Raw genomic sequence first — 20343 nt, 5'->3', positions numbered from 1 at the left:
TCCGTTGCCGGAAAAAAAAAAAAAAAAAAAAAAAAAAAAAAAAAAAATCTCAGGTAATTTATATGTTCCACTTCTAGGAATTATCTTAAAGACAAATCAGAAGTGTGGACATAGATTTATGCCCAAAGATGTTCATGACAGCTTTATTTATAAAAGAACTGGGGCTGGCCAGTTAGCTCAGTTGGTTAGAGCGTGGTGCTAACACCAAGGTCCAGGATTCAATTGCTGCACCAGCCAGCTGCCAAAAAAAAAAAAAACTTGAAATTGATGGAAAATTCCCTTCCTTCCCTGACCTCCCACTCTCAGGACTCCACTGGGCAGCACTCCTCTAATTCCAAAGCTGACTTCTCTCTGTGGTCATATTTTCGTACTGAGGAAGACTTGCTTGTTCACCTGTTTCCCCCACTTGACTCTCTGAGCTCCTTCAGGACAGGGACTACATCACATTCGGTACCTATCAAAGCATGTTTTTGAAAAAAAAAAGTGACAAAGAAATGATAATATCAAGTATAAAAAGCAAACTATAGGGCCGGCCCAGTGGCGCACTGGATAGTGCGCCGCTTGGGAAGTGCGGCGGCGCTCCCGCCCGAGGGTTCGGATCCCACATACAGACCGGTTCCCGCTCACTGGCTGAGCGAGGCGCGGGTGCAGCACCGAGGGTTGCGATCCCGTTGCCGGTCCCGGTCCGGTACGGGGGCAACACTGAGGGTTGCGATCAGTTGCTGGACACGGAAAAAAGACAAAAAGACAAAAAAAAAAAAAAGCAAACTATAAAACTATATACACAGAACAACCTCCATTATGAGACCAAAGTAATTAAAGGCTGTTTCTGAATGAAATTACAATCATTTCTGCCTTTTCTTTATATTTGTATTTTCTACTTCGGGCATAATATAAACTTCATAATCAGAAAAAAAGTTATTTAAAAACACTCAAGGTGACTGTGTTCTACACTTGAGCCTATGATCGTCACTCTGGTTCTCTAAATCTTTTTAAAAGATGCAAGATTTATTGGTAGGACTCTTGTCAACAGGCCCATCCTCAGCACGTGAGGTGTCCTTTATTACCATGAAAGTTGTCACCCTCATCACCGCCTCCCAGATTCTCAGCACTAGATGTGTCCCTACCAAAGCAGGTCGGTTCTACCTCCAGGTCTGAAGCTTCCTCTGAGACTTCTCCCACTCCCATCCATGTCCTTCGCACTCCAGATTCACTTCCTCCAAGTAGGCTGCCCTGAGAACATTTTCTGAGCACCTCCTGGGATCAAGCCAGGGGGACGGCTGGGTCTTTCATATAAGTGCCCAATCTCTATTCATCTGTCTCCCTTCAGCATTCAGCAGCACAGCTTTCAGCCCCAGCCTAAGTCTCAGTTTTCTCAGATTGAGTCTAAGAAATAATCATAAGGCTTGAAAAGAATCCCCTCCATTTCTCCTAAGACATCTGTTTTTCTTTGGGGAAATAACCTTGGAAATGTTATTTCTTCATTGTTTTTCTGTTTGGTTACAGGATGGCTTTATCAGCTTGGTTAGTTTTAAAATTGGTTTGTTTCCTGTCAGTTGCAAAAAAAAAAAAAACCTACTGCAACAAACAATGTGAAAAATTGGTTTGTAGGGGCTGGCTGGTTGGCTCACTTGCTGGAGTGTGGTGCTGATAACTGCAAGGTCAAGAGTTTGGATCCCCATACCAGCCATTTGCTGGGGGCGGGGGGGGGGGGGAAGTTTGTAAACCCCTTAAACCTTTTAAATTAAGAAACTATAATGAAAATTTGCATTCAGGGCACCTCCCATCAAAGAGCTCAAGCTGGGGGCGGGGGGGGGGGGAAGTTTGTAAACCCCTTAAACCTTTTAAATTAAGAAACTATAATGAAAATTTGCATTCAGGGCACCTCCCATCAAAGAGCTCAAAGCTTGCCAACAAATCTGTTTTCTAGAGAACTAGTAATACTCAAGTATTCAAGACAAATGAAATTGTTATATCTGCATTATTTAATGAAACTTGTTGCCATTGAAAGAGAACAGCTCCATGAAGCTGGTTTGCTAGGGATTCAGCTCTTCTTTTATTCAGTCTTTTTCTCTTTCTCATTTTCCTTGGAAAATTCTAGCTACAACCTATTAGATCACCTTGTTCTATTGTTTGGTTAAAATAAGTTATCACCTATTGCTCCAACAAGAAAATAAGAAATTGCTCATTTTCCTGTGAATTCCGAATTCACAAACACGATGAGCACACACTGTCATTTGCAGGAAGGGGCTGCTTCTGCTCCACGTGTTGGGGACCAAGCCTTGGTTACCCAGGAACAGAACTGGGAATGACAGGAAAGCTTCATCCCCTTAAAAGACCTGACACCCCTCCCTCTCTGTCCTTACACTACTGACATTTGTTTCTGGCTCAGCAATGGCGCTCCTTTCATTAGAGCTCATTTTGGCAACAGCATCTTCTTGCCCCGGCTTTAGTCCTAAGTGCCAAGTCTCCCCTCCGACAGCTGCCACAATTAGCCATGCTGAGCACCAGCCACCCACACACGCGCTGCTTTGTCACAGTTCTCCCTTGTACAAAACCAAAGAGAAAAGCTTTTTACCAAGCCTTGATGCCAAAACATCTTGATATTAATTTGTGCTAAAATAACTAGAGGACTAAAACCTAATCTAATACAAAATAAGGGACCATGATGACCTCAGGTTACAATACAAAGGGCTTTTTGGGACCTGGGGATTATTTTTATACATACTATGGTAACTACGAGCAATAAATTATACACCCTGCGGTTTTCCCATCAAGGCACCAGTCATGAAAGGAAATAAAATCTTAACATTAGTAACCAAAGACACACACGTGATGATAGATACAGGATGTCCTTATGGGAGGAAACAAATCACATACTTGAGTGCGCTGCCTGGAGGGCCGTGGAAGAATAAAAGTGGCTTTACACGCTAGTTCAAATAATGAGAACTTCATGATTTTTGCCCTAAAAAAAGAATTTATACCTCACTGGCATTTTCTGCTTAGATATGAATGTAAAGTTGAACAATTTTAAAAATGGAACTCACAGGCACAGATTTTAATGGATTATTTCTGTTCACTTGGGAAAGATGGGGGGACACTATATTCCATGTCTTCTAAAGACATTTCTGTAAGAGTAGTCAAATTGTGTAACATGGAGAAAAACAGTTCCTATTCCAAGAAATCATTCCTCTTGGACCATGACAACTTTGAACATAAATATTTTCACAAAATTTCATTTTAATCATCTTCTTTACAAAGCACAATACTTAAGACTTTTCTAAATACAACTTTAGAAAATGAAGCAAAAAAATAATCTCCATAGATGCCTGGTTGAGTCCATGCTGAATGCAAAAGAAGTTTTTCAAAAGTGATATTTCCAAGCTTTTCAATATTCTTGATGGGTCCATTTCGTAAAGAGTAAAAGATGGTGGCTGTTTGGGCAGTGGCTCATCCAGTTCCATGATGCAGAATACTCTTGCTGGTTAGCCCGAGGGGCAGAAATGAAGCCAGATATGCCAACTTCTCCGTCTAGAATCACTTCTCCCTCTCCTTATACAAAGGAAGCCAATGGCCTGTATGAGGGAAAGACGTCAGCCCTCGACATTCAGTGTTGCCAGTGCCCCACGAGGGTGCTCCAACCTCTCAATTTAATTATTAACAATCCTCCTCTGTAAACACATTATATAAAACTATATCATTAGGGATTTTCATGAGTAAATGAGAAATGCAAACATCAAAGAATCCAATCCTCATTCTTATACTAGGTGGTGGGAAATCTCTGAAGGCTTCAAGTCTGACGCAGAAATGCTAAGAACAGTCAAGGGGTACAGGAATGTTTTATGCTGCCCTTGGAAACTTGGCGTTCCTGGCCCCAAACACACTGAGACCAAGGCTGCTGAAAAGGCAATATATCCAGACACTGGAATGAAGGGTGTGAGCTTTCCTTCTTTACACACTCCCTTCCCTTAACTGTGCCCCCACCCAGGAAGACCAGGGAGTTAGGGCTCTGTCGACACTCAGAGGGCAGTGATAGCCTCAAACAGCAAGGATGGTTAAGTACGTCGGCAAGAGGGAGGGAGGGGAAGAGGGAGGGGAAGAGAGAGGGGGAGGGAGAAAGGAAGAGACATTTATTGTAACACTTTCAATGATGCATAACGTGGTGATTTTTTTTTTTGCATCACTCCTTCAGTGTTATCAATTCTCATTTTTGGTGGCTGTGCAAATCTATTAATGTTTAGTAGTTTCACTATAAAACTCAGGAAACAGACAAAGGAGCTTTTTAGAAACACATCGAACATCTTCAGGGGCATTGGGGACCACCCCCTCCACCCCTACCCCGTGAACAATCTTGCAATACAGTATATCCCTTAGTTTCAGCTAAGGATGAGAAAACAGGTACACATTCCAAGGCTGAACTGTTCATGTGCTACAAAGACAAAGCAGACACGCAAACATCAGTTTCCCCGGGAAGGAAAAAGTGATTCCATAAATACAAGAAAGAACCAATGGCTACACCTCAGCAAGACCCTCCTCCCACTCTCTTGGACCCAAGGAAGGGGTTACAAGTGAGCAAGGCAAATGACATTATGTGAGTACAGTTTAAACAATAACACGCACAAATAACCCAGTGCAGGAAATAATACAACTTTCCCCCCCTTGTTTTTATTTGCATTTTACTTTTATTTATTTTTGCTTTAATAATGCATATTCTGTTCACGCAAAAGGTGCAAAGGACAGGAAGCAGGGTTTTAACTTGGCTGATGAAAAATCAAGCAGGGATGACATTTCTAGTTTTATGAACAACCTAAAACTAGGAGAAACTTAAAAGTCACAGCTGGTACCACAGAGCACTCCCAACTTCACAGCTGTCTCCTCTTAGGACCTTTGGCTAAGGTGACAGAAGCTTTGAAGACAGTGGCCTCTAGTGGACTTGGAGAAGTGGCACATTTTTTTTTTATATTTATTTTTATTTTTTTGAATCATTGTAGCTGCATCACAAAAGCTCCAATCAAGAGGGTGGTAAAAAGAAGGCACAGATCATTGCAAATACCAGATTTTCTCTTTCTCTTTTTGTAAATATACCATCATATATAAGCTAAAATTTCTCTAAGGGTGGTGGGGTTTGCTGGCAGGGAAAGGGACAGGTTGGACCTAAAATTGCATATGTAATAGAATCCTAAAGGGGACACAAAGCGAGGCAGCTTTCGGCCTGAAGCAAAAGAACGGGACACTCGCTTCTGACTACGTGTAGTACAAACACTAGGGAAATCTGTGACAAAACACGATTAAAAAAATCATAAAATTATAAAGCTTGTAAACGAATAATCTGAAATTACATTTTATTAATGGAAAATATCATCAAAATAGTACCACTATGGACTAAACTGCCTGAGTTTTCGTTTCGCATGAGATCTCAAAGTAGAAAAGCCTTTAGCACAATTTGCTCTGTTTAAGTCACAACCAGTGCCAGCCCCAGGTCTACACCATGGGGAAGATTCTCCTCTTGGATGGGATTTGTGTTGTGCTATCAAGACTTTTGTGCTAATCTTTCAAACGGGGACATGTTGAGGCAAACCTTTAATCTTTTGGCACAAGATTATTTTGGCTGGGGCAGAAAATTTGAGTCTCGGACTCAGGATGAATAATGCAACATTTCATTTATCAAGTATTCATTTTGATTGAAGAGCTTTCTTTATGTCGTTCACTTCCATCTATAAAGGAAAAAAAAAAAAAAAGAACTGACCAAAGTCATAATGAATTGGCTGGTTTTAAGAAGCTATAAAAGATAATCAATCTGGTTGATTGGAAAAAAACAGTCAACCCGACAATTTTAAAGGTGCAATGACATCTGAATGAAGAATCAATACCAATGCCAGAAATGATGTAAACCTAAAGAACAGGCACACAGACACGATGCCCTAGGAAATGGTGGGCGTTTTAATTCCCAGGCTATTAGGATCTAAAGTTTGTCAAAAGCAGCAATAATACCAGTTTCCTAACCAGAGGGCAGAGCAGGTCCTGACATGCTGGACATCTGTCAATGTTCAAAGGCAGCTATGGTTGGCTCAAGGTGGTGTCTGTCAGCACCCCCAGTGGGATGGTGAGCAGTTACCCAGCCTTTTTGCAGTCCCAGTGACCATGTGACAGAAGCCAGCTGGCAATGGGGTCTCTCCAGCTCTGGTGGTTACTATAATGAGGCCTCCTGGAAACTGGGAGGAACTTTTTGCAGAGCATGTGTTTAAGAAAAATTCCTAATTAGAAACCCAACTGGAACACGTTTACTAATGGTTCCCTTGTAGCAGGCCTATGCAATTCTAAGAAAACTGTCATAGGAGTATAGCTAAATTTGCAGAGGAATAACAATCATTTATTTATTTTAAAAATAAAGTCCTGACTCTGTCCCTGCCCCCAACTGAGCCTAGGCCTCATGGGCAGGACCTCGAGGGACCCACCTGCAGCCGAAGCCGGATTTTCTTCTCTTCATCCAACTCTGACAGTAACTGCTTAATCTCTCGTCTGAAAAGCAAGCGGCAATGAAATTACACAAATGCTCAGACTTCCCCAATCACAGCTGAGAAACCTGTTAGTATCACTACAAAATCCATCTGACCCTTTTACAAAGAACATGTGGACAAAACATTATATTTTCTTTGCATCATTATTGCTTAAAATTTGTTACAGACAGAAAGGCCATTATTTTCAGGCCCCCAAATATGTAGCCATTAAGTGGTAGGTCTGGCAATGACCTCTGAGATCCCTTAGTCCAAACTTCTCCAAAAAAAGAGAAGATGGGGAAACTGAAGCCCAGAACGGTGCCCTGACTTGCCCAATGACTAGACTCCAGGTATCCAGGCTCATATTCTGTCGTCTTCCCTCCGACTATTCCTTTATTACAGAATCACTAGTATTTAAATATACTTAGTAATTATTTTCATTGCAGACATTTGTACCACTCCATATATCTTTATTTTCAACAGAATTTTAAATTAATGAAAGGTTATCGGTATGTTTTCATTAATTCTCGAAAAATCCTACAAACAGTAAAACTCTAAAACTTGGAGGTAAAATAACTGAACCAGGATATGGCAATCACGTCTTAGAGAAAGCAGACAAGAGGTGGGATCCACAGCCGAATGCCCTTTCCAACACTGAATGATGAAGTGGAACAAACCAACCATTTTGCAAAGTTGGGCCTCTATACTTAGTACACCGTAACCATCCAAACACTGGTCAGGGAGCTGTGCTCCATCTTAAGGTAGTAAACATTCCATTTTACATGTACATTTTTATAAACTGGGTTGGAAAATCAAAAATCCAAGACTGTGGAAATAACACAGTAAATAAGGTGGAAGTTATACTGTATTTGCTCACGTCTGATGAGCACCATGATGGTCCCTATACTTGGGACAGTGTCCTGGCACTGCTGTCAACACGTTGGGTTACCTGATATTGACCAGTTGTGATTCATTACCATATTTATTTAAGCACACATCATGCACCCAGCTCTCAGTGGGCACTACTTAGGGCTTAGGAAAGAAGTAGAGGTGAAATCCTCAGCAAACAGCACAACCCCAGGCAGACTATGGCAGGCTCCTAGGTGGGGAGACTTAGTTGGGGAAGTCGGTCCAAAGAAAGTCACTAGGTCTTGTACTAGTAAAAATGGGCATAGATCTGTGGGGAGAAAGGAAGATGGCAGGATTGATAGCGAAAGCCAGGGCAGAAGCAGGGAGGTGAGAACCAGCACATTAGGGGATGAAGAGAGTTGGCGCAGACTTGAGTTGAAGGCTCCAGGCTTCACAGTGGGCAGAGAAACACAGGGTGTAGCAGCCCCAAAGCACAGGCTGTGCCCATAGCAGGCTCAGGCCATTTCAGATGTGTAGGTAGGTTCCAGGCACCACCCAGAGGGTCCAAGGAGCTGAAGCCCTGGATCCAGGCCAGTCTGACTCAATGATGGTCCTGTTCAGAAGGCTGGGAACCAATGCTCTGGGATGGCCTAGGGCCATGGGGTCATTGCCTAGGCAAGGGACACATGTCACTTGGACATGGATGGGGCCTTTGGGTACCCAAACCTGTAAACTCTAGTGCCAGATAGAAGCTGGGGACTTTAAGGAGTTAGGGGCAGCTTGGCTGGCCCCAGGAGACCTCCTGAAGCACCATCCTGCAAGTTCTGCATATCTATCTGATGAGTCCCTTCTAGGCAGGGGGTAAGTCCAAGAGCCCCCAATTTCATGACACCTCCCAGCCTGCAGAGAGCAGAACCTGCTTAGAGCCACACTGTTCAAAGTGAGTTCCATGAAACCCTGACCCTAGTGTGCTCTAGATAGAAAGGGTTCTATGATTAAGTAGATTTAGGAAACACTGTGTATGCTATCTGCTTTCCTCTTCATCCTCCCTATGTACTGTGAAGGCTCTGAGAAGTCCTTCAGAGAAGAAAGTAACTTTGCTTAACCCAATTATCCCCGAAAGTGTCTGACCACAAAACACTTCATGGCCCTCCAGCCCTGTCAGGGGAACCAGTGACAAGGCTTCTGCCAGCCCTCGACTCCCTCCTGAGGCAGAACTGCAGGTCTCCGGCAGCACATCCCACCACCGCCCCTGGCACCTCCTGATCCAAGGGCAGGCGCCCGAGGATGCACTGGCCTTCCAGGCTGCTTTGTGTGCCCAGGAATCTGCATGCTGTTCCCTCTGCTGGAGTGGTCTGCTCCTGGCAATCCCAGATCATCTTTCAAAATCCTACTCGGGAAATACCTCCTTGAGATGCCTCCCTTGATTCCCTCAAGAAAGAACTAACTGATCCCAAAACTCTCTGAGGCTCAGTTCACTCAGATAAGTGCCTCCCTCCCTCTAATCCTTCTACCAGCTCTGTCAATGCAAAGCATTCCAGGTGATGTTTACATATGGTATTTACTTCGGCTTACAGGTCTTTCTCCAATCTAAATGCCCCTGGGGATTAGAGATGCGGTGAGAGCACGTGCGCAGGCATGCACAGAGAAAGCCCCCGAGTCTCATGGTGAGAACATCTTGCTGAGTATAGTGTCTTGGCTTTTTTTTTTTTTTTCCCCTCTTTGTCTTTTTTCGTGACCGGCAACGGGATCGCAACCCTCGGTGTCGCGCCCGCACCGTGCTCAACCAGTGAGCGGACCGGTCTCTATATGGGATCCAAACCCTCAGCGGGAGCTTGGCTTTAAGATTCCCTACATCTTCTTCATACGTTGTGGCTCCTCTGTGCAGACCAATTACTTCATCTGGCAGCTAAGTGAAGAAATTGTAATTTTTCTGATGCTAGAAGAAAAGCTGGCTGTTGGGCTTATTTAAGAAGTGGTACCTGTACATACTGTTATTCATGGGGGATTTAAAAGATTTTCTTTTTAGCAGCCAGCTGAGAGAGTCAGTCCTTGCAACTGACCCATCCCTGCATGCCCCATGGCCAGCCTGTGGCCTTCCTGCACACAGTAAGTCCAGCACAAACACGCAGCATAATGTAAGTATAAATTAAGACTCTTGGAGTCCACACCCCCTCCCACCGTTGCTGCCACTATCACCAGGGAGGCCTGGCCCAACCTCTGGGGCAGGCTGGGACCCAGGCTTTCAGAGCCCAGGCCCTGGACCAGTACAAGTGGCTGCAAAGGGTCCTTGTGCACTCACTTTTGCTGGTCCTTCATGGTCTCGATGATGCTCCTCAGCTCACGGACCTGCGTCCTGAGCTCCTCCACGGCCGCCTGGCTGCTGGCCGCAGGCTCCATCTTTGGTTTTCCTTCCGTGATGAACAGAGATGGGGAGTTGGCTCTGTGTCCAGCTGTTCCCAAAGAGGATGACAGAGGAGAAGGCGCCACCGAGGATAGGGGGGCTGGCCCGCTGCCTGCTGCCATGGTCCCCGGCTTGGGTGGCAGAGATGCTTTGTTGTCGGACACCTGTGATGAGGGAAGGTGGGGAGGATTCAGGGCCAGGGTTTGTGTGCTATATCTCCCTGTCCTAGTTAATCAAACCCTCCATCTACATCACTGTCCTTCATCCACAAGCCACCCAGCACTCCTTAGTGCAGACATGTCCCCCCACCCAAGTGCCACCTTCTATGCCTTATAAATTTGATCTTCTTTCTGGACAGATAGTTCCTAACTGGTTTAATATACATGTAGAGATGCTCAACTACTTACCAGGCACTGCAGACTCTGAAACAAGCAAGACATTCTGCTGGCCCTCAGGGAGATCAGAACCCAGTGGGGCAGTGACAGACAGATGGACAGACAGACTGACACTTTACAGATGAGGGGGAAGACTGTGCAAGAAGGGGGTAAGCACAAAGAACCCCAAAACACATAAAAAGGGCCAACCATCCTGGAGGGAAAGCATTGGGAAGGAGGAGCTGACAGCCCCGTCTTGGAGGAGGACTAGGAAGTAGCCAAAGGAAAGGAGGGGTGGTTGGAGAAAGAAGCTGTAGGAGGAGGGAAGGTCCTAGGCAAAGGCCTGCAGACCAGAGAGCAAAACACGTGCGTGGCTAGAAGTCAGAGGAGGCACAAGAGCACTAGGGAGGGAGAGCTAGGGCTGGGGAGGCAGAAGGGGCTGGCTAAAAGGGTGAAAAAGATGGCAGGCCAGGCTAGTGATCGCTGTGGCTGCAGAAGGGCCTAAGGGGTGGCACGCCTGCAGCTGGACAGAACAGCTGGGAGACTCTTTTACAACGAAAGCTGGCCATGGTCATGGTATGACCTAGGCGGGGGCCAAGAGGATAGAGAGAAGACAAGTTTGAGAGAGGTGGCGAAGGCAGCAAGCACCAGGCGTTCCTGGTGCTGGGGTGGGGAGTGGGCGAGGCGGAGGTTGTCCCTGCCCTCATGGAGCAGAAACCTCACGATGAGGGACACATGGTCCTGCACAGGCTGGAGAGAGTGAAGGAGGATGTACTGATCGAGGGCCATGGGCAGGGATGGAGGAACCAGGCATTAAGGCTGCACCTTTCATGGGAGGAAGAGCAGGTGAAGGTCCCGGCAATAATTTCACTTTCAGACACACAATTTTAGGAGCCTAAGGGATGGCCGAGGGACACGTGTAGTGGGCAGAGCCAGCGACTGAAAGAGTGAGCTGGGCCAGAGGAAGTGACAGCCATGGGGTAGAAAAGACAGAAAAGAAGAAGCCCAGTGGTGGAACCTGGGACATTCCCAAATTGAAGAGGTGGTGAGAGCAGGCAAAGAGAGCCTTGGCGACCTGGAGAGAGTGGTGAGAGAGGGATGAGGAAGGGCCAGAAGAGGGGCCTGGGTTATGGAAGCCCCTGGCAGAGTTTCCAGAAGGAAGAAAATGTTGGATGAGTGGGTGGAGGGTGCTGAGAGGAAAACTGGGGGGAGCCCATTTGGTGGAGCAAGAGAGACAGAGACCTGATCACAGCAGACCCACACCTGAATGGGAGGTGAGGGGTGCAGCCTGCAAGTGTACGGCTCTCCTTCCAGAAACTTGGCTGAGGAAGGAAGAGCAGGTTGTTCATGCAGAAGCTTCAGGAGGAGAAGGGATCAAGGAAGGGTTTTGTTTGCTTCCAACAATGGGTGAGACTCTGAGCTGCACAACACACCCAGGGAAAGAGCCACCGGAGGGCCAGGCTGAAGATGGATGAGGCGGGTGGGGAGGCCTGATGGTGAAGTGTCCTGAGGAGGCCAGGAGGACACAGGGAGTGGGACAGTCATGGGTAGGAGGGAAGAGGGGAACCCGGCAAGCCTGGGGAAGAGATACCAGCAAGGGAAGGGGAGTTAGTTGGTGGGCAGGTGGGGAGGGGGGGAAGTAGCAGACTAAGAGGATGCAGGTGAGGGGGTGAGCGACAGGGCCCAACTTGAGGCTGGTGGTGACGCTTGGTGACGCTTGGCGACGCTGCGGCGGGACTCCCTCCAGCAGCCGGCGCGCAGCCAGCCGCCCCAGGGCAGGAGCCAAGAAGGGGCTCGGCTGGCACGGCGAGGAGGTAGAGTCTGCATTCAGGATGTGCTCGAGGGAGAGACTGGGCAGAGGGAGCCAAAAGCAGATGGGCCATCACTCCCAGCCTCTCTGCTCGCCTTTTCTCTGCCAAGTCAGCACTGAGGCAAAGTACTCTCTGCTGCCAAGTGAGAGCGATCCGCCAGCCTGTGCTTCAGCGTCAGTAGGAGTTATATAGTAAGAGGGAAGAGGAGGTGTCATTTATGGAGCACTGATCACATGCCGGACTTCGGCCAGCCAGCTTAAACGAGGATCAACTGGCACAGCGTTTTACCAAGCAGGAAACTGAGGTGTCGAGAGGTGGGGGAGTAATTCCCCGAGTCTCACAGCTAAGAACTGGCAGAACTGGGATTCAGTCCCCTCGCTATGAGCTGGATCCCTCAAGCCCGGCACTGTGACTCTGGCTGCCGGAGTCTGAAGATTCATGCTATCTTGTTCTTCTCTTGGCTAGTTACCTATCCCTGGGTTGTGCCTTTGCCCACTTCCCATCCTGCATCCTCATGTACCTCCCATGACCCACCGATGCCCTTACACTGATGAACTTCCAGACACTTCTTAAATCAGTGCTTCTCTTGGCATTTCCTACATGACTTGCACTCCTGGCCTGTTTCCGCTAACAAGTACTTTTTTAAGCCCTCACAGAGTATAGGCCATCACACTCCCTGAGCAAATTAGTTCAAGTGAAATTTCTAGAAGCAGGGAAGAACACGACATGACAACTCTGGAGAAGTAAAACAGGCTGATGGGATTGACCTGTGCAAATCAGAAACGTGAAAAGCCACTGTCTACCAGTAGATGTCACTGTAAGACACCCCAGTGATATCAGAACAAAACTACGGGTATACCTGTGATCACCAGAAAAAATGGGTCTAAATCCAATCTCTGCAAGTGGAATCCTTTTATAAAGGAAGAATGCTTCGGTTCCGTGGATAATTACAATTGATCTGTTTTATAGGATCATGTTTTGCTTACAGTATCAGATTTTTAAGAAAATCTATACATGTAAATTCTTAAATCTATAAGAAAGAATATCCTAAGTAACCTTTGATTTCTTTGTGCTAAATCATGCTTCAAATGACTACAGTTTTTCACCTTTAGACAGAAAGAAGTTATTAATGTTCAGAGAAAATAATTCCAATCGACTGGGTTTTCTTAGTATGAGAAAATGGAATTTTAAAATCTTGGTGCACTCTTTGAAAGTTATGTGCAGTAGCTAAACATTGTCTTTGTTTTTCACAAACCAATAACTTAAAATAGCTATGGCAGGGCCGGCCCGGTGGCGCACTTGGTAGAGTGCTGCGCTTGGGAGCGTGGCGGCGCTCCCGCCGAGGGTTCAGATCCCATATAGAGACCGGTCCGCTCACTGGTTGAGTGTGGTGTGGGCGCAACGCCGAGGGTTGCGATCCCGTTACCGGTCATGAAAAAAGACAAAAAGGAAAAAAAAATAGCTATGCCATTCCTTGGACATGCAATGAAATTAAAATGGTTTTAGGCTATAAATTTATCCTAGAATATGAACCCAAATCAACTTTTCTTTCAGATACCACATTAGTTACTTATATTTATGATCTTCCAACTATAATTTGTGACCAGCTTTGAACATAAAAGATCTGTGGGCAGAGGGCACAGCATTTAACATATTTAATGTGTCCTCTCTGGACACTTGAAGGCTTTTTAAGTGGTTTTGGTGGTGGCGATGGTGCAGGAGGGCATTTGTGTGTGTGTTCCTGACGGTATGAAGAGAAGATCAAATCACAAAAGAAAACCTGGGAAATAAACAACTGAACTTGTATCTCAGGGGTTCTGCCTCGTTTTGGAGACTTTGCAACACGCCTCAGGGATTTTAATGACTAAAGTCATCACTGTCACTCAAGAATGACACACCTGCATTGTCTGTTTATCCGTGTTTGGTTTATAACCCATCGTTAGCACGTGAACAAGAAGGCAGGGACACCCTTGCCATGGCTGGTCACTCACTTGGGATATGGTAACAGTCTTTGAAGTTTTCTTGGACGCGTCCACTCCTCTGTGTGCAAGCGAAATATGTTCCTCTTTATCTTCTTCGGGACTTGGGGAGTCGAAGATATCGGGACTTGAAAGGGAAGACTGGTAAAGCCAAAAGAAAATGCTTTAATCAGAACGCCTTAGCTGACAACTGTCGTTAATAGAATGCTAGATGCTTTTCAAAGCACTCGATGCTTCTGTTTTGTTTGCCTCCTCATTTAAGCCTGTGAGGCAGAAAGTGTGCTATTCTCTGTGCACTAGGGACAGTCACGCAGCTGTGGAGCGGCAGAACTGCGACCAAGAAGCACAGTTTCCTAAACCAGGGATTTCCCACTAATGCTCATAAGCCATTTCACCCGAGCAAGCGTCTGTCATCCATGTTGACTGCTCCCTTCCTTTCTCCAGACGTTTGCTACTGTGTGTGCCAAGCATCGAGCTTGGTGCTGCGGACTTAGCAGTGACATGCCACACACAACTCCTGCCCTCACGGGGCTGACAGTCCGGTGGGGGAGAACACACAGGTCAACAGTAGGCTGCCTCTAACCTGCCTCTCCTCCATTCTCTTCTCATCCTTTTCCTTGACCCTCTTCCAAGATCACTAAATCCACTGCATACTGAAGTGCCCTGCAGGACCTGCCTGAGAGGAAACCACCATTTCCAGGGGCAAGGGACATCCAGGCCTGTGGCCCGGTGACCAGCGTTTCTGCAGCTGAGAGCACAGCCCTGCCCGCTAGCACAAGCTTGTATCTACTTTGGTACCGGCTGCTAAATCTCTGCCCTCGTTACTACTGACAGTTCAACATCCACTTTGCCAGTCTGCATTTGCTGAAGTATATTTATAGAATGGCAGCATCTTTTGGTAAAATATGGGCACAACATCTCTGCCTTTTCTGCCTCACTGTGAAGATCACTTTGAAGATCAAAAAGCTGGATAAATGGGGACCAATTCACTGGAATTCACTTGGTCATAAGCGATTACTAGAACAAATGAAACGAAAATAAGAGTTTCTGTAGCAAGGAATCTTTTTTAATGAAGAATCTTCCAGAGGTATTTCTGGGTGAGCTGATATTCTGCATCATCCCTATGCCGCCTTCTACCCCTATGGTAGAAAAATAGTCCTATTTAGAATCACCACTTGGCATCGTTATAGAAAAATCATGCCCACAAATATTGTTTGTTTTCTTCTGTTTACTTACTAAAGCAGAAACTGAATACATTTCAGGGAATTTTTAAGCAAAGTTTTCAATTTTAGAGGTCTTATTTGTTAATCTTCATTTAATCTGAAAATCCAGTTACCTAGAATAACACCCCTTCACCGCCAAGCTTTTTTATTAATCTAGGCTTAACTGCTTAACCACCATGTAGATCCTTTCATTTTGAATTTTTATTCAAAAAGCCAGTTTCTCCCTATATAACCCATGGTTCACGAGGTGCCAATCAAAGCTCGCTCTTTGAATCCTGTAAACATAAATAGCTTCAATCAGAGTGAGAAGCCCCAGGCTGAGAAATCATGACTGGTGTATTTTCTTCATCATTACCCCCACCCAGTGGTCTTTTAGGAATAAGTCCATGTCCACCTATCCCATTTTGCTATGAAAAACTCACAGGTGCTAACTGGAAGAAGAGTAAACAGGAATTCAATGCACACATCCAAACGGGGATGGGTGAGAACAAAGAGAAGAGAGTATGGTAATTACTGTTCTTTAAAGCACAAATGTATCCTGTTGTTTCAAGTCGGTAAATAAAATTACTGCGTATAAAATGCCAAACTTTGAGTCGCTGTGCCATAAGCTTCCTGGGGGCAGTGACTGTGGACTTTTCATTCTCTGTTCTATCTTTGGGACCCGGCACAGTGCTGAGCCCATAGAGGAGAGAGGTCTACAAGTATTTGTTGAATGAGTGAATAAATAACCATATGGTCTAAAAGTGGAGTAAAGATGAGATGCCTTTACCCGGTCCCCCAAATACACACAAAGTCCCAGACATGAGATGTATGGAACAAGGATGGGGTGGGGGATGGTAATTTAATTCTCTTTGTATTTAGTTCTGGAAGCCACAGGCTCTCTAGACCTTGAAGAGTTGGGAAGACTTTGGAAAGAAAACAAAAACGTGAAGGATTTATAGAGAAGACATAGGAGGTAGGATTGAAAATTGAAATATAGAGATACTAAGAAGCAGTTAAATAGACTGTGCATATATGAGGCATGGTGGGGTGGGGGGGTGGGGAGAGAGTGAGGGGCAAGAAGGCGGTGTGGACACAGAACCCTATAGAAGAGTGAGAAAGTGAGCCACTCGTTCAAGTCTTTCTTCCAAAAAGGTGTCAATGCAAAGTTTGCTTTGTTCCATACAAGGAGGAAGAATAGGACTCAAACCACATTTCTGTACTCAGTAGATATGACAGAAGAAGTTCAAAGGAAGTGGCATTTTTTTCTTCTAAATGACGACAGCTTAGGTGAGATCAGTGATGAGGTAAAAACCGAAAGCGTCTTGGGAAACCTGGTGTATCTGGGTGGAGGTTATAAGTCTTTAGATCCACAAGAACAAGGCAATGTGATATACAGAGATAGACAGATCTATATATAGATTACACACACACACACACACACACACAGAGCTTATGGAAGGTAAACTTAACCTTTGTGGAGGGGAAGTTTGCAACCTGTGGCAAAAGCAAAGTGTGCATTTCCTTCCGACCCACTTTCAGAAAATTTTTACCTAAGTGAATGATTTTGGAGCAGCATCAAGATTTTTCTACAATGACATTCACTTGAGTGTTGTTTATAATGAAGAACTGGAAACAACATACATGTCCAATAAGAGTGAACTGGCGAGATAAACTCTCATATACTCACAGGTTAGAACAGGAGGCAGCAAGTTCCAAAACAATGTGTAGTATGTGATCCCATTTTAGAAGAAATAATTTTATACATACAAATAGAAATTTTTTTAAAAGCTAAGGATGTATAGCAAGAGGTTAACAGTGCTTTGCTCTGGGGAATAGGATTGCAGGTAACTTTCTTCTTTTTGTGTGTGGTTCAAATTTGGTACAATAAATGTGTAACGGGTTTGCAATAAGAAGGTACTCAGAACATCGTAAACGAAAAACTATGCATTATCCTGAGTGTTCTGATTGGTCTCCTACGTGAGCAGTTGCCTCGTACATTTACAAACAATCTCCCACAGGTCTGCATGAGGGTCCATGGAGGGGCGCAGATGACGGGGCTTTGGGAGGCTCAGCCACTGCCTTGCACTGTATAGTGGCAGATCGTTGTTTAGTAAAGTTTTGTTTTGTTTATGGACCAAACCAGCCTCACTCTTTTTCCCCAATGACATTTTTTTCTTACCAGTTTTGTCTCAGGTTCAAACAAGAATCAGTCTGCAAGGAGAGAGAAGGAAGGTGGGTATAGGGAGTGCCCACCTTGCTAGCAGAAATACAAAGAAGAAATGGAAAGAAATACTGCTCGATTCAAAAAGACTCTCAAATCCCTTTTGGTTGGCAGTGTATCTTATGGCCTCCCTCTGCTGGTGTGTCCTCAAATCGGCCACTCGCAGAAGAGTCCTCAGCTGGCATCTCTAATCTTTCCTGCTTTCCACTGTGGAGAAGTGAGGAGACAGTCCGCAGAGCCACTTACAGAGGTGAGAGACTGGGACGGAGGCCGCCTCCCCGTAGCTTTGGGTCTGCTTGTGGTTGGGTGACTGAGTTTCTCAGTAGATGATACCACGGAGTCAAAACCTTCTAGGTCTAAAACAAAAGCAAAACAGATTTTTAAGGGCAAAAATAGGAGTGAGAAATAGTTCTAGTGATATGTCACAAGCACCTCTTTTCCTTCATTACCATCCTTTTCATCTAGATCACCCTTCATGTTTCACAAAGGCCATTTATATCCTTCGGCCATCCAATAAACGTGACTTAAACTGAATGAAATAATCACATCCTCCTCCATCCATAGAGGAGAAAGAAACATGATTTTTCTTTTTCTCTTGAATAACTATATCCATAAATCTTTATAAAGCTACAGAAGGAGGATTAAAGAAAGAATCCTCTTTCTTCCACAAATCCAAGTTAATTTTAGTACATAAAACATTTTTGCAGTCTCAACACAAAAGGCAGTTATCACAAGGTACAACAACCATGGGCAAGTGAACACTGGTCATTGATTCTAAAAGTCAAAAACAGAGAGGAGCCTCCTCCTCTGCTTGGGCCCCAATAGCCTGCCCACCAGCTTTTGCCCCAATGTTGGACTTTAAACTCCCCAGAGAATGAGACCAAGCTTCTACTTCTCCACTGTTACTGAACGACGACTGTGTGCCACCCAGAGTGCTAGATCCTGAGGCTACAGCAGCAAACACAGCAGAAACAAGCCCTGTCCTCAGAGAGCTTACATCCCAGTGACTGACACTCGGACAAACGTAGAATCATTCAGCCGTACTGCCACTGCACCTGACATGTGTCCAGAGGAAAGCTTCTGCCTTTATGTTTCCACCCTCTTCAGCAAATGATCGGGCCAAAGGGTTGTCCAGTTCTATAGGGTTCTGGGGATTTATAAACCAAGTGTGAAAGTGTGTGCAATGTTCAAAGGAATGGCTAGCAGAAAGGAGCCCACCTTCAGCGCCATTACTGCTTGTGACTGGGGCGACACCATTCTTCCTGACAAGTATATGTTCTCCCTTCTAAGAGAGCCCCAATTTTGTTTCAGGATGATATGCATGTGCCCAATCCCTGGTCTGAACCATGTTTGGTCTAAACCAATGATGGCAATCCTGCTCCTCTTTGCCTGTGACTGGTCTAGAGGCAGCTGTGTAGCCCAACTTGAGCCACTGAGAAATAAAGGGATGTCTACTACAAGCCTCTGGGAAAGAGGTTTCCTCTCTGGCTAGAGAGAGGCAAGTGAGAGGGCCTTTTGTGTTACTGAGCCTCTTCCTTCCTGCTTGGGATGCAATTACATAAGGATATAATGCCTGGAGCTGTGGCAGCCATCTTATGACCATGAGGAGAGATATGGCCGATGCTCTTAGAGATCTTAAGGATGACAGAGCAGAAAAACGGAAAGAGCTTGGGTGACTGACAACCCCAATGAGCCATCCACCATCCCTGGAATAATGTAGCTGCCAGACTTCTTGCCATGCAAAATTAACAAACCCATATTATATCACCAGTTTTAACCAGATATTTTTTATTTGCAGCTGAAAGTATCTTAACTGCCATAACTGAAAATATGCTGGCTCAGGACAGAGAAGTCAAAAATAAAATTATGTGTGGTTTTCTCCCTCTTATTTTGGGGAGAACTCTTTTGCTGATGGTTTTAAGAAGGGGTCTGGCTGTGTGACAGCTTTATTCTATGAATGAACAGGCAGGTGTTATCTGCAAACTACTTCCTTTAGTGGAATATGCAAAACCAAGCACAAGTCACCAGTCAGGAGAAGCCATTAAATTACACCTGGGATTATATTAAGTGACATTATTCTAGCACCTGGTGAATGAATAATTACTTAATTAACTCCTCTTATCAGGGCAAGGCAAACATAACCGAAGGTTAACCATTTGCAGAGATGGCACAAAGACATCAGTGGTGCCCTGAGGCCAAGGGGGAGTGACCAGCATAGCATTTAGCACCTGAGCCAGGCTCATAAAGGTGAGCCTCCCCTCCAGCCACCTCAGCAGGGTACTGGGAGGACCCTGGGCCAGGAGAGGGCAAAGATGCCCACTGCTGGGATGTGCCCCTCCAGAGCTGGCTCACGGGAGGGTTGACCCCTCTCAGGGGCCTTCCCTTTAAGAGAATCCTATTTTCCTAAAAGGCTCCCCTCTAGACTGTACCACAGGACTCACCTCTACCAACTCCATGTTATCTGAAATGGAAATCCCTCATTATACACTTGGATGGATGCGAAAAGCCATCATCTGATATTAATGCCCCCCAACTAATCTTTTTAAATCAATATTTCTCCAATTATGAAAGTAATACATGTTCAATGTATACTTTTAAAAAACCCATGAAATTATAACAAGAAAAGAAAGACATAATCTTACCACATTTTTGGTATATTTTCCTTCAGGCTTTCTTTTTTTATATATATATCATGCTACGAGGGGTATTCAAAAATTTTATAGAAAAATTGTATTATCTTTTAATTTTACTTTCTTTTTTTTTCCCTTTTTTTTTTTTGTCTTTTTTCATGTCCGGCAACAGATCGCAACCCTCAGTGTCGCGCCCGTACCGGACCGGGACGAGCAACGGAATCGCAACCCTCGGTGTCGCGCCCGCACCTTGCTCAGCCAGTGAGCGGGAACTGGTCTGTATGTGGGATCCGAACCCTCGGCGGGAGCGCCTCTGCGCTCCCTAGCGGCGCACTGTAGCAGGGCGCCGCCGGGCCGGCCCTAATTTTACTTT

The 20343-nt window shown here is 45.2% G+C and overlaps 1 protein-coding gene across 3 annotated transcripts in view; it reads right to left on the bottom strand.

Moving 5' to 3' along the window:
• Positions 1-3220: 3220 nt before the first annotated feature.
• The window catches only part of SH3KBP1 (SH3-domain kinase binding protein 1), a 269084-nt gene continuing 251961 nt past the window's right edge, over positions 3221-20343 (bottom strand). The window contains exons 9-13 of one of the 3 annotated variants that reach the window (XM_008575776.1): positions 17587-17696; positions 13927-14055; positions 9649-9914; positions 6456-6519; positions 3221-5714 (exon numbers count right to left, since the gene is read on the bottom strand). In XM_008575776.1, coding sequence (XP_008573998.1) covers positions 5673-5714; positions 6456-6519; positions 9649-9914; positions 13927-14055; positions 17587-17696 — 611 coding nt within the window. In that variant the 3' untranslated portion in view covers positions 3221-5672. The remainder of the gene's footprint in view (positions 5715-6455; positions 6520-9648; positions 9915-13926; positions 14056-17586; positions 17697-20343) is intronic. The other 2 variants (XM_008575774.1, XM_008575775.1) reach the window with 2 other exon arrangements.

The sequence above is a fragment of the Galeopterus variegatus genome, unplaced genomic scaffold, assembly GCF_000696425.1.
Source record: "Galeopterus variegatus unplaced genomic scaffold, G_variegatus-3.0.2 Scaffold1238, whole genome shotgun sequence".
NCBI classification, from domain to species: domain Eukaryota; kingdom Metazoa; phylum Chordata; class Mammalia; order Dermoptera; family Cynocephalidae; genus Galeopterus; species Galeopterus variegatus.
The sequence above is the reverse complement of the archived record's forward strand: the minus strand, read 5'-3'. Positions and strand labels throughout refer to the sequence as shown.